Source organism: Podarcis tiliguerta (genome assembly GCF_965153285.1).
Source record: "Podarcis tiliguerta genome assembly, chromosome: 2".
In the NCBI taxonomy this organism is placed as follows: Eukaryota; Metazoa; Chordata; class Lepidosauria; order Squamata; family Lacertidae; genus Podarcis; species Podarcis tiliguerta.
Window position 1 is genome coordinate 100,385,409 of NC_139535.1, and position 12,687 is coordinate 100,398,095.

General features: G+C 44.8%; 1 protein-coding gene and 1 long non-coding RNA gene across 5 annotated transcripts; both read left to right on the top strand.

The window, feature by feature from the left end:
- Positions 1-23: 23 nt before the first annotated feature.
- LOC310671838 lies at positions 24-1,346 on the top strand. Its single transcript, XR_014508245.1, has 2 exons — positions 24-358; positions 779-1,346. It is a non-coding gene; the product is annotated as an uncharacterized lncRNA (long non-coding RNA).
- Positions 1,347-4,862: 3,516 nt separating this feature from the next.
- DDX5 (DEAD-box helicase 5) lies at positions 4,863-11,685 on the top strand. 4 transcript variants are annotated; one of them, XM_083427569.1, is made up of 13 exons: positions 4,863-5,037; positions 6,271-6,436; positions 6,556-6,652; positions 6,747-6,880; positions 6,967-7,032; positions 7,678-7,819; positions 7,944-8,104; positions 8,214-8,386; positions 8,527-8,637; positions 9,069-9,130; positions 9,236-9,295; positions 10,471-10,695; positions 11,018-11,685. In XM_083427569.1, the coding sequence occupies exons 1-13, from the start codon at positions 5,030-5,032 to the stop codon at positions 11,389-11,391; spliced, it is 1,779 nt and encodes a 592-aa protein (XP_083283695.1). In that variant the 5' UTR covers positions 4,863-5,029; the 3' UTR covers positions 11,392-11,685. The 4 variants fall into 4 exon arrangements, with proteins under 4 accessions (XP_083283695.1, XP_083283693.1, XP_083283694.1 ...); XM_083427567.1 differs by having other exon boundaries at positions 4,887-5,061; XM_083427568.1 differs by having other exon boundaries at positions 4,888-5,037; positions 8,527-8,636; positions 9,065-9,130.
- The last annotated feature ends 1,002 nt before the right edge of the window (positions 11,686-12,687 follow it).

Here is a 12,687-nt window from a genome sequence, read left to right on the forward strand (position 1 = left end):
CTTCCCCGCCCCCCTTCCTGCCCGCCTTGTTGCCGCGGCTGTTTATTTTCCAGGCCGCTCCGGTTGCCGTGGCAACGGCGGCGGGGGAATTGATGGCGGGATGGAGCGGGAACGAGCCTCCCGTTTTGCCTTGTTCGATTTGCGTGCTGGTTTTTTGCCCTGCCTTTCCTTCGGGGCCCCTCAGGGCGTCCTCCCCTCTCCCACGCGCTCTTTATCCGCACAACAACCCTGTGAGGTGGGCTAGGGAGACAGAGGCAGCGAGCGGCCTACGGTCACACACAGAGACACAAAAACACCATGCGGCCCAGCTAGGGTTGCCATGCGTCCTCTTTTTCCAGGACGCACACTCCTTTTTAAGGTAAAGGGACCCCTGACCATTAGGTCCAGTCGTGGCCGACTCTGGGGTTGCAGCGCTCATCTCGCTTTATTGGCCAAGGGAGCCGGCGTACAGCTTCCGGGTCATGTGGCCAGCAGGACTAAGCCGCTTCTGGCGAACCAGAGCAGTGCACGGAAACACCGTTTATCTTCCCACCGGAGCGGTGCCTATTTATCTACTTGCACTTTGATGTGCTTTCGAACTGCTAGGTTGACAGGAGCAGGGACCGAGCAACGGGAGCTCACCCCGTCACGGGGATTCAAACCGCGACCTTTTGATCGGCAAGTCCCAGGCTCTGGTTTAACCCACAGCGCCACCCGCATCTCCTTTTTACGGGTATGTAAAAGGAGACTTGTCATAGTTAAAAGTAGAAGTCAGCAAAGGTGTCCTCTTTTTTTGCAGACCTAGGCCACTGCCCAGTGGTGCCTGGGTCCACCGCCAGTTTTCCAGACAGGGCAGAAGAAACCTCTTCGGATGGTGGCATTCGTGTCGATTTTGAAAGATGTAAACCAGCGGAACAGGCCCCTTGGCAGACCTCATTTTTGATTATCAAGGACATTGTGCCAGCCTTGAGAGCGCCTGCTCCTGCTGCCAACTAGCCACGGAGCACATGCTTATAGGTTGGAAGGCAAGGGAAGGTGGGCAGGAGAATTAAGGCACATGTGACTTAACGGAGAGCCAAGACGAGCCTAGCAAGGTCAAAACTGCAGGAGTCTTGGAAGGCGATTCCTCTGAGAAAGAGAACAGTTTTCAGCGTTTCATCAGCGGGATCTGAGGAGTTTGCTTGATATTCGTTTGATTCTAGAGTGTATGCAAAATTGGAATTCTGCTATATCCCATCCCAGGCCTTTGTTCTTAATGTTCCATTGGAGTCTATAAAACTAACCTTAACAATTTCTATTCTCTAGCTGTCGTAGAACCATTTTGCTTAAATGCCTATTCCAAAGAAATAAAATTGAGAAGCGTGATAGTTTCCCCCCCAAATCTTCATTTGTTACTTCATGGAATTCACTGTTTTATCCATTCATGTTTCACATTGTCCAGAAACATAACACTTGATTTTAGATTTATAACCTTTGTATACTATTGAGTTTTGATAATAATGGTTTTGGATTTAGCATCCATGTTGTAGTTGAGTTCAGTCACAACAGAGATAAAGCTAAAGACTGAAAACACTTGATTAAAATGAGTCTAATGTCTCAAAACATTGTTGTATTTCCTTTAGTCCAGGAAATACCAGCAACACATACTTGCTGAACTACACAATTGTGTATAGTTTTGCAATATCCTAAAGTAATATTCATTGTCCTGGGCATTGCCCAAGTACTGATCCTACATCTTGACTTATGGTAGGTTGTACTTGGAGTAGACCCATTATTATCAATGAATATGGCTAACTTGGGTCCATTCATTTCAGCATTGGCTACAACCTTGTGTAACCCAAGTATGTACTTCTTGGGTATTTGTGGATACAGTACTGTCACTTGAGGCCTTGGTGGTGAGAAGTGTCTCTTTCCAGTTTCAAGTAGTTCACCAGCTACAACCGTTCCTGGACAGGGATAGTCTGACCACAGTGGTCCTTGCCTTGGTAACTTTCTCTTTTGATTATTGCAATAAATTATCCTTGAAGCCAGAGAGTCAATTAGTGCTGAATGCAATTACCAGATGTTTAATAGGTATGGATAGCATGGTTCATATTTCACTGATCCTTAAAACAACTGCATTGGCTGCATATTCAATTACAAGCCCAATCTAAGGTGCTGATATTACCTACATTGCCTAAATTACCTACATTGCAACTAAAAACACGAAGTGGTACCTCTCCCTGTAGTAGTCTGCTGGTGCTTTAAGATCCAGGGGTGTGGTGGATTTCTCTTTATAATTTATGCTGTACTGATAGGACTAATAAAGTCCAGGCTACAAACTTTTGAAGAAATAAAGACTTATGCTTGGGGAATTTATCTGGGACCTGTTGCATACTAGAGCTAGCGCTGAGTTTTTGCTTTCATTTTCCATGTGTGGTTACTGCTTTGATGATGCAATCCCTTAGTCTGTTGTAAGCCTTTAGCTGACACTTAAACTAGTGTACACATGTACACACACACACACAGTGTCTATGATAATTTGAAATTCCCAAGGTAGGTATAGTGTGGGGGTACAGGGGTGTGTGGGTGCTCAATCACCAGTATAGTATTAGCACTGCTGATTTTATAAACCTGACCTCAGCTCTCCTTTTCCAAAAATGGATTCTGCACTTAAATGGTGTTGTTTGTAGCTTCTGTTGGGAGTCCCACTGGTATCTTTATCCAGAGGCATGAAGGTCTTCTGGGAAATCTGATAATTGCTGTACTGTTACTCTGCTTTTTGGCTTTGTTTGTTGCTTTGTTTGTTGTATGGGTATTCTTTGCTTGGCTCTGTGCGCTTTCAATGTCTATTCCAATCATCATTTTTCCTTTATAATACTAATAGTCCTGGCACTCCAGTCATGTTCTGCAGCCTTTCTCAAACTGAATTGATTCCTGGGTAATACCAAAATAGGTTTTGGATGAGTAAATAAAAATAATAAAATGTGGGGGGAGGAGTTATTCTTGTTTGTATTATTTCTTTTGTCTTTTTTATCTTGTATATGTCGTGAACCACTCTGAGATCTAGAGATAAAGGGAAGTGTACAAATTTTATTATTATTATTATTATTAATAATAATAATAATAATAATTTTGTGCTGCCATCTTGTTTCCAAAGGGTAGTCTCACCAAACTTTTAAAGCACATCCGATACACATCATTTCTCAAAAAAACCCTAAGACCATAGCTATAATTCCCAGCACCTTTAAAAAAACCCAACAGTTATCAGGATTCTTTGGGGAAGTCATGTGTTTTTAAAGTGTGTTAGATGTGCTTTAAATATAGGGTGTGGATCAGCCTCAAGTTTCCTGTGAGTTGTGTGAGAGCAGAATGCTATGGTCTTATGCCATGTGTCTTATTTATTTTTAAATACCTGTTTTGGCTCACCCTCCATCAGATGACCCCAGGGCAGTTAAAAACACAAATGTATGCACTCTCTTTCCTTTCTACAGCTCATATGCACTTGTGGTAGTGACCTCTGCAATGACTCTTTTCAGTGCTGCAAGTTGGCCTGTTACATTCCAGTATCGTGATGGATGCTGTCATCATCCAGAGGGGTGTGCCCTTCCCCTCTCCTATTCTGTGTTAAGTCCTCTGCTGCTGCTTTTGTACCACTGATGCCATCCACATAACCTGTTGTTTCATGTTCTGAACTACATTCAAGACAAAATAGTCCTTATTGCCACATGTTTTGGCAAGCGAAAAGGGAAGAGAGTGGGGTGCTTGGGAATGGGGAAATGAGCCTGTTGCCTTGGGGCAACACTATTCCCGCAGAAAGATCACTCTGCAGTTGAAATTTAGAAGCAACTTCTCTGAAGAGGAGCACGATGCACAAAATTAATAGGATTGGGACGCGAGACTTTTTTTATTACTGCTGTTAAGTGCAGTGCAGTCAGGGGTTCTTGCTCTGACATTAGGATTGGACTTTCCAAAGCGGGTATCGTGGTGAGTAGGCCTTTTGTTAGTGGGCAGAACCTGAGTTTGCTAGAAGGCTGATCGCCGAAGAATTGATGCTTTTGAATTATGGTGCTGGAGGAGATTCTTGAGAGTCCCATGGACTGCAAGAAGATCAGACCTATCCATTCTAAAGGAAATCAGCCCTGAGTGCTCACTAGAAGGGCATATCCTGAAGCTGAGGCTCCAATACTTTAGCCACCTCATGAGAAGACTCCCTGGAAAAGACCCTGATGTTGGGAAAGATGGAGGGCACAAGGAGAAGGGGATGACAGAGGACGAGATGGCTGGACAAACCTACGAACATGAGTTTGACCAAGCTGCGGGTGGCAGTGGAAGACAGGAGTGCCTGGCATGCTCTGGTCCATGAGGTCACGAAGAGTCGGGCATAACTAAACAACAAATAGATTGTGGGGGCAGCTGCCCCTCCCTTGGCTACGCCCATAGCGGATGCTGTACTTTTCCTGGAAACCTATGCGCTATGAAGGGCTTCCTTCATTACCATCGCTTTGAAAGGCTCCCTAAGCCGGGAGGAGTTCAGCATTACCGTTAATCGCACGGCATTTCTCTTCCCGGGGGCGCAGGCAGCTCGCTCCCTAAGGTGTGCGGGGGCGACCCTCCTTTCGGTTTTAAATGGGGGGAGTAGCGTAAAGTGGGGGGGGGGGGAGCCCTACAGGTCGTTTCAGGCCGAGACTCTTCCCGGGCCGGCGCTGATGGCTACCCGGACAAGGAGAGCCGCTTCCGTTTGGCCTAGTTTACAACCACCCGGCACGCCGGCCGGCCAGCCGGCTTCGAGGACGAGAACGTGCGCGTGCGCGCTCCCTTCCCTGCCCCGCCTTTCGAGGAACAGCAGAGGAGAATATTGCGGGGGCGGGGGAAGAGGGCGCGAACGAGCTCGTCGCTGACGTCACGAGCCGGCTTCCCGGCATTCGCGGCGGCGCCGGGTATATAACCGGCATCCGCCCGGCCGGACCCTCCCCATTCAGTCGCCCTCGTCATCGGCGTTTCGCTTGTGGACCGTCCGTGCCGTTTCATCCTCGACGTCTTGATCGCCGCCGTCGCTGTCGCCGTCAGCATGCCTGGGTATTCCAGTGAGAGGGACCGCGGGTGAGCCTGAGGGGCTCGGTTCACTTAACACGCGGCCGGCTCCCCGAGGCTCCCGCCTTAAAATACCGTCTGGGGCTGGGATGGCGGGGGTCGTTAAAATGGCGGCGGCGAGAAGCAGCCGTTTCCCGGCGACCGCTCGAGGCGCGCGGAATGAGGGGAGGGGGCGGAGGAAGAAGGATGACCGACCGCCTCAGGGACGTCGTCGCTGGCCGAGGCCCGATAGTTAGGATGGGCGGGGGGGGGGCGAGAAGCGGGAGGTTAATTTGACGGTGGTGTTTCGCTGAGGGGGGGGAGAGAAAAAAAGGCGATTTAGGCGGGGGGCGGGGAAGAGAAGCGCAGCGGGCAGGAAGCAGAAAAGGACGTGCGGGCTGGGATTTATCTTCTCGCCGAAACCCGTTTCCCCTCCCCCCCCTTTTTTTTTGTCTCTGGACTCGGGCGGATGTCAATGGCTGGCCCCGCCATGCGGCGACCGAGGGGGAAATCAAAATGCCGGCGGCTGCCTTTGTTCCTCCTCGGTCTGCTTCTCTCTATCCCCGCCCCGGCGTCAAAATGGACGCGCCGACTAGAAAATGTGGCGTAGACGGAAAAGACAAAAGCGGGAGGGAGGGAGAGAGAGAGATGGAGGGAGGGGGGAGACGCCTCTCGGCCTCCTTTGTGTGCGGCTTGGCGCGTTTGGGCGGGCGGCCTCCCCCGGCGCCACCCCTCTCCCCTGCCACGCGCCCCGGACAAAAAAGCCCAGTCTAGAAATGGGATTAATTTAGGGGAACGAAGGCCAGGCGGGGGGTAGGCTAAGCGGGATTTAGAAGCCCTTTTTGGGTGCGCGCAGGCGCCTTAAGCCCCGTGCTTCGAATTTCTCCCCCGGCTCTGAATGAAGCGTTAAGATATGTGTCTAAAAAGAGAAGTAGCCTAATCCCGCCGCTTGAAAAAGCTACCTTCTTACCGGAACCGTGTAGGTTTCATAACCATCCCCGCCCACTTAGGAGCCTGACGCAAAGAGGGAGTGCCCGGCAATTACCGACGGCGACGTTTGTTTTTGTAGCGTTAACCCAACTTCAGTTCTCTTTTCTAGTATCTTAACAGTTCTGAACCTTACTGTGTTTTTAACTTTTGGGTTGGAAGCTATGGGATACACAGATGCCAGCGATCGTTTTTTAATATGTCCCTTAACCATGGCTACTTACGACACTGAATTAAATTTTGCTTTGGCAGGTTTGGTGGCCCTCGTTTTGGAGGAAGTCGAGGGGGATCTTTAGGTGGGAAGAAGTTTGGGAACCCTGGAGAAAAGCTTACAAAGAAAAAATGGAATCTAGATGAGCTTCCTAAATTTGAGAAGAACTTTTACCAGGAACATCCTGACGTTGCCAGACGTCCTATGGTATGAAAACTACTAACTTTGTGGACAATGTTGCTTGAATTGTGCTGTAATTAAAGTGTGCTTAAATCACTGTTTTATTGAATATTATGCCTGATGAGTTGTGGTTTTTTTATTTTCAGCAAGAGATTGAACAATACAGAGCAGGAAAAGAGATCACAGTTAAAGGCCACAATTGTCCAAAACCAGTTATGAATTTCTATGAAGCTAACTTTCCAGGTAAGTAGTAAATTTATTGGTGGTAAATACATATTTGTATACACCTCTTTAATAAAGTTGTTGGACTTAACTAGCATACTTTCTTGCATTTTAGCAAACGTTATGGAAGTTATTCAAAGACAGAACTTTACGGAACCAACTGCTATTCAGGCACAAGGTTGGCCTGTTGCCTTGAGTGGACTGGATATGGTTGGCGTAGCACAAACTGGATCGGGGAAAACACTGTCTGTAAGTACTTCTGTTTAGCTGTTCAGATGACTTAAATGAATGATATTTTTTTCCTTGAACTAAGATCCTTCCTTTTTCCCCAACAGTATTTGTTGCCTGCCATAGTACACATAAACCATCAGCCATTCCTAGAACGAGGAGATGGGCCCATTGTAAGTATTGAGCAACATGAAATTTGTTGTGTGGCAGGGGTAACAAAAACTTAACCTTGGATGTCATGGCTGTAGAAACTTGTATTTGTGATAGGATCAAGCTGAAAGTTTGGTTTTTTGACTTTGGGCTCATGGGGGTACAGCTTGAACAGGAGGGCTAAAACGGGCAGGGATCTCCTGTTAAAGTTCTGCGAAGAAATAATGGGAGCATGTCTATTTCATTACCTTTTTAAGCTGCTGAGAAGAAGACTTCCATTTTTTCCTAGAGTGCCACAGAACAGTACTGCCACTGCAGTATTGATGAGTTTTGCTTTGCTCCCTATGACCTTCCAGTGGCCAAATTCCCTGTTACAGTAGTATAAACACAGTTCATTACATCATCTATAGCAGTTGTTGAAGCCATATGATTTATTTGTCCATCACAAACTTGCAGACAGATGGAAAAACGCTAACCAAAAGGCATAAAGTCGTAATGAGCTTTACTGCCAGAAGTGAATCTGCACCAGTGTGTTTACTTTACTTTGAAGAATGAAGTAAAAAAGTAAAGAATGAAGTAAAAAATAGAATGTCCTATCATTTTCAGTGCAATCTGTACCAGTAATTACCCAGAGTACAGTATGACTATATTTGTACTTCTGTTCACAGTGTTTGGTGCTGGCACCAACTCGAGAGCTGGCTCAGCAGGTGCAGCAAGTGGCTGCAGAATATGGCAGAGCCTGCCGTTTGAAGTCTACTTGTATTTATGGAGGTGCTCCTAAGGGACCACAAATACGTGACCTGGAAAGAGGTATGAAAATGACAGCTGAGCAAAGTTCTAGTATGTTAAGCCTCACCATGATAGCTTATAAGCTACAAAGAGTGTAAAATCATTTTGAGAAATGACTGCTAAGTAACTTACATTTTGCTTTCAGGTGTGGAGATTTGCATTGCAACACCTGGTAGGCTCATAGACTTCTTGGAAGCTGGAAAAACCAATCTCCGGCGATGCACTTACCTCGTTCTTGATGAAGCTGACAGAATGCTTGATATGGGATTTGAGCCTCAGATTCGAAAAATTGTAGAACAGATTAGAGTAAGTTCACACTATTATTGGACACAGTCGGGAGGTTGTGCCCAGGAACTTGCTAGTTCTAGGAGCTGGGCAACTGACAGAATGTTAAAAAATATCCATTTACTTCCAGCCTGACAGGCAGACTCTGATGTGGAGTGCAACATGGCCCAAAGAAGTTAGGCAGCTTGCAGAAGATTTCTTAAAAGAACATGTACACATCAACATTGGCGCATTGGAACTAAGTGCAAACCACAATATTCTGCAGATAGTGGATGTATGTCATGATGTAGAGAAAGATGATAAGTAAGTAAAATTGGAAATGCTTTCAGTTGAAAGAATAGTTGAAGCATTCTGCAGATCTTTAAATGTCTTATACTCTTATACAAAGTAATTTGCATTAATCCCATACTTATGAAAGTTTTTGATACTACTGTTTCTTACAGGCTTATTCGGTTGATGGAAGAAATAATGAGCGAGAAAGAAAACAAAACTATTGTCTTTGTGGAGACCAAAAGAAGATGTGATGATCTTACTAGAAAAATGAGGAGAGATGGGTAAATATTTCCAGTGAACCAAATTAGCATAGCACTTGAAGGAATAATTCAGTTAATTAAATATGAAAAAAATTGTATACCTGAAATGTGGGGAGGGGTAGCCTATTGCGTGGTACCCATGCTGGTGCTGCAGAACCCAAAGCAGTTACGTTTCCCTACCATAATTCCAGAACTGTCAGGTCAAGATTAATATAATTCTATATTTCAAGAGCAATGTTTTCCAATAGATTTTTATGAAGTGTGAATTTTGTAGCAGGATAAGGACTATAGAAGTGTCTTCCTGATAAAAGTGGAAGAACTTGCTGGGGTAGGGGTGCCATGTACGTTTACTGGCTGTGCAAGGACAAAATAAAAGGTCACTGCTAATGTATTACTGGTTAATTTAGTGACTTTGATAAAAGATACTTATGTGACGGTAAATATTACTGCAGGTGGCCAGCAATGGGTATCCATGGTGACAAAAGTCAACAGGAGCGCGACTGGGTTCTAAATGGTGAGTAATTCAGAACAGCTTCTAAATTATGAATTCAGAGGGTTATTCTGCTAGAATACCAAATGTTTTTTTTTAAATGAATTAATACGGTTTTCTTTGTTTCAGAATTCAAACACGGAAAGGCTCCTATCCTGATTGCTACAGATGTGGCCTCCAGAGGTCTAGGTTAGTACAACTATTTTGGGTGACAGACAACTTTAAAGAAAGTTCGTTGCTTTCTTTAACCTCTGCATTTTTCTAAGTTTTTTCACATAAAGGTGCAGTCTTTGTGGCAAGGCCTAGGCATGACAATCGGAGGACTCGAGGGGGATGGAGGACTAGTGGAAGTGATCGTCTGGACGCTTCCAGTCCAATAGAGAGGTGAAAGTTGAACATTGTGTGCCAGTAATCTTCAAAAGGCAAAGACAAAAACTACGAGTCCATAAACTGTTCTCTCAAACGGTAGCATCATTCACGGTTCACTTTTGCCCGGTTATTTCTACTGTTCCATGCTTTGCATGACTGCCATGGTGCACTGCTGTTTAGTCTGTGTGCATATTGTTTGCTGTGGTCCGTGAGTCTTTGGATTTCAGTGAGTTTGCTGAAATGTCGAAGAATAATTAAACTACAGTGATCTCTGGTTTTTTTTCCAACCTTTGAAATGGAGAGAGAGCAGCTTTAAAATGTACTGAGCCTTGTACAAATTGGTGAGTACTGGCACATGAAATTTGAAAGTCCACCTCTCAATTTTACAAGTTGGGGTGGGAAAAGCAGTGGCTTTTCAAACCTGGAGTTCCTCCGTCACCTATACCCTAACCGTCATGTCGAGACCTGCCAGAGAGAGACACACACTCAAGTGAACGCTGGCTTCTTGGAAGCGCTTGCCTAGACGAGACACAGTGCATGAAAACAACTTGATGACCTTTCGGGGACAGGTATGTTTTTCTTGCAGCTGCGGTTGAAAGGTCTTGGCAAGACAAGCAGTGTGGCCCTCTATTAGAGCTTCTGGTGTGTGGCAAGGCCTCATTTTTTTATACCGAGGTCCTTTGGAGCACACGGAAGAGGCTACTGTGAACTTATTTGGTCTTACTGCAAGAAGCATTCAGATGTCACTTGACTTGTTAGGGGCACTCTGGTAAGGATTTAGATCACGGGGTGAATTGAAAAGAGGTTCAGAGGAGGGAGAGCATCCATGATCTCAGGTGTTGTGGTTTTTTATTTTTTTCAGGAATAGATAATTAACATTCTTTACAGCAGTTACCATCTTAAAATCTATTACTGTCTAACTTGCTTTTTCATCTGGCTGTTGTGGTGTGCAAAATTTTGTACATTGCTTTTTGCCGCACTGCAACACTTTACAGATGTGGAAGATGTGAAATTTGTCATCAATTATGACTACCCTAACTCCTCTGAGGACTATATCCACCGAATTGGACGAACTGCCCGCAGTACCAAAACAGGCACAGCATACACATTCTTTACACCTAACAATATAAAGCAAGTAAGCGACCTCATCTCTGTACTTCGTGAAGCAAATCAGGCAATCAACCCAAAATTGCTCCAGTTGGTTGAAGACAGAGGTTCAGGTAAATCTTGTCTTAGTATGATATTTCTAGCATTTGATTCTTCCATTGCATGTGTTATTTAATGGACATCAGAATTCCTTTTTGCCCTAAAATGGATCTTCCTGTAATATCACAGTAGAAAATAACTCTTTAACAGTAGCTTTCAGTGCTTAAATATGTAACCAGTAATGACGTGTTCAGTTCTAGTCCTTATTCCTTTGTGGTTGTATTGTTTTTAAGCTTTTTCAGAATACAACTTTTGCTTTGCTCGCTCCTGTTAGGAGTTGGAGGTCCCAAATTGCAACAAGGGGTTTTCTTAATTTGCCTTCTAATTTTTCTGCAGGTCGTTCCAGAGGTGACCGACGTGACAGATACTCTGCGGGCAAAAGAGGTGGATTTGGTTTTAGAGAGAGGGAAAACTTTGAAAGAACCTATGGTGCAGTGGGCAAGAGAGACTTCGGTGCAAAAGCTCAGAATGGTGGCTATGGTGCTCAAGGTTTTGGTAACGGAACTGCCTTTGGAAACAACTTTGGAGGAGCTGGCATGCAGGGTGGATTTAGGGCTGGCACACCAGCTTATCAGAATGGTTATGATCAGCAGTATGGGAATAACATGGCAAACATGCACGGTGCAATGAACCAGCAGCAGTATGCGTACCCTGCAACTGGCACCACGCCAATGATAGGTTATCCAATGCCAGCAAACTATACCCAATAACTTAGAAGTATATTTAAGTGTCTTGTTTTTCATAATTGCTCTTTATATTGTGTGTTGAGACAGGATAGTTATTTAAAATCTTATGGAACATGCAGACATGTCTGCAGTGCAGCTGTTAACTATGGTGCACTTTTCCGCTATTTAAGTTGAATATTCTCTACATTCCTGAACAATTTTTAGTTTTTTGTACTAGAAAATGCAGCCAGTGTTTTCACAAAGTAAATGTACAGTGATTTGAAATACAGCAACTGGGGGCAATGCATGGCCTTCCAATAAAGATATTTGAAAACACAATTGGTGTTCTGTATGATTCTGAGCACAAATAAATTAAGCAAGCTGACGATCAGTGGTGAACGCTTTCTATCTAATGGGGGGGGGGAGGGAACTCATACTTGGAAGGACAAGAAAAGCTTCATGAAGTGGCTTAACCCTGCTGTTTAACTACTTTGAGCTCTTCATTTTGCTCTAGCTACTATCCAACTAAATGGTTGAAAACGATGGGTTGGTGTGGACTGGCAGTAGCTCCCACAATGTTAATGTTTTGATCAGTCCTTCATGTCTTAACGGCCGCCCCCCCCCCCCCAAATCCACACATTTTTCTTGGCGGTTTAGGAGACAAAATATCATTTCTCAAACTTAGTGTAACACAAAGCCTTTGCAGCAACAGGGAAACCCGATGAGCTAATAAAGTAACAGTAACCAAATTTCCAGTGTCGAAGCTCCCCTGCCCAGCCTGTGGTGGAAGGCAGGATGATGAACCTTGGCTTTGTGTTGGATTTCCTTTGCTAAAAATATTTCATAACCTCCGGATTTTGACATAGTGATCTCATACATGCTTTGTCTTGCATTTCCAGTTTACTGGTTCACCCATAATAGGATTACTCGGATTCACTGTAACTTAACAATGCTGATTTCCCTCCATCCTTGATAACAAGCTCAGCAGGTTTAATGCTGCTCCATAAGCTCCACCTAATGGAAGTAGGTTATAACCATGATTTAACAAATCTTGTATGATGGAAATTTCCACTGGCCTGCTGATGAGTCAGAGTGCCAAACGAGAATAATTAATGTTGGCAAAGCAGCCTTCCGTGCTTCATCCAGTGGAGTATACTTTTAAATCTGGTTTACCGATTAGTAACGCAACAAGAGGCAGTCAACCACAACAAGATTTTTATTTTTGTTTGCTTTATACCTAAATCTCCAATGCAGGGCCCTAAGGGGTCTGGAGTTTCAGCCTTAGACCCACAAGTTTCAGCCAAATGACTTCAGATACATGTAACACTTTGCTGTGCAAAG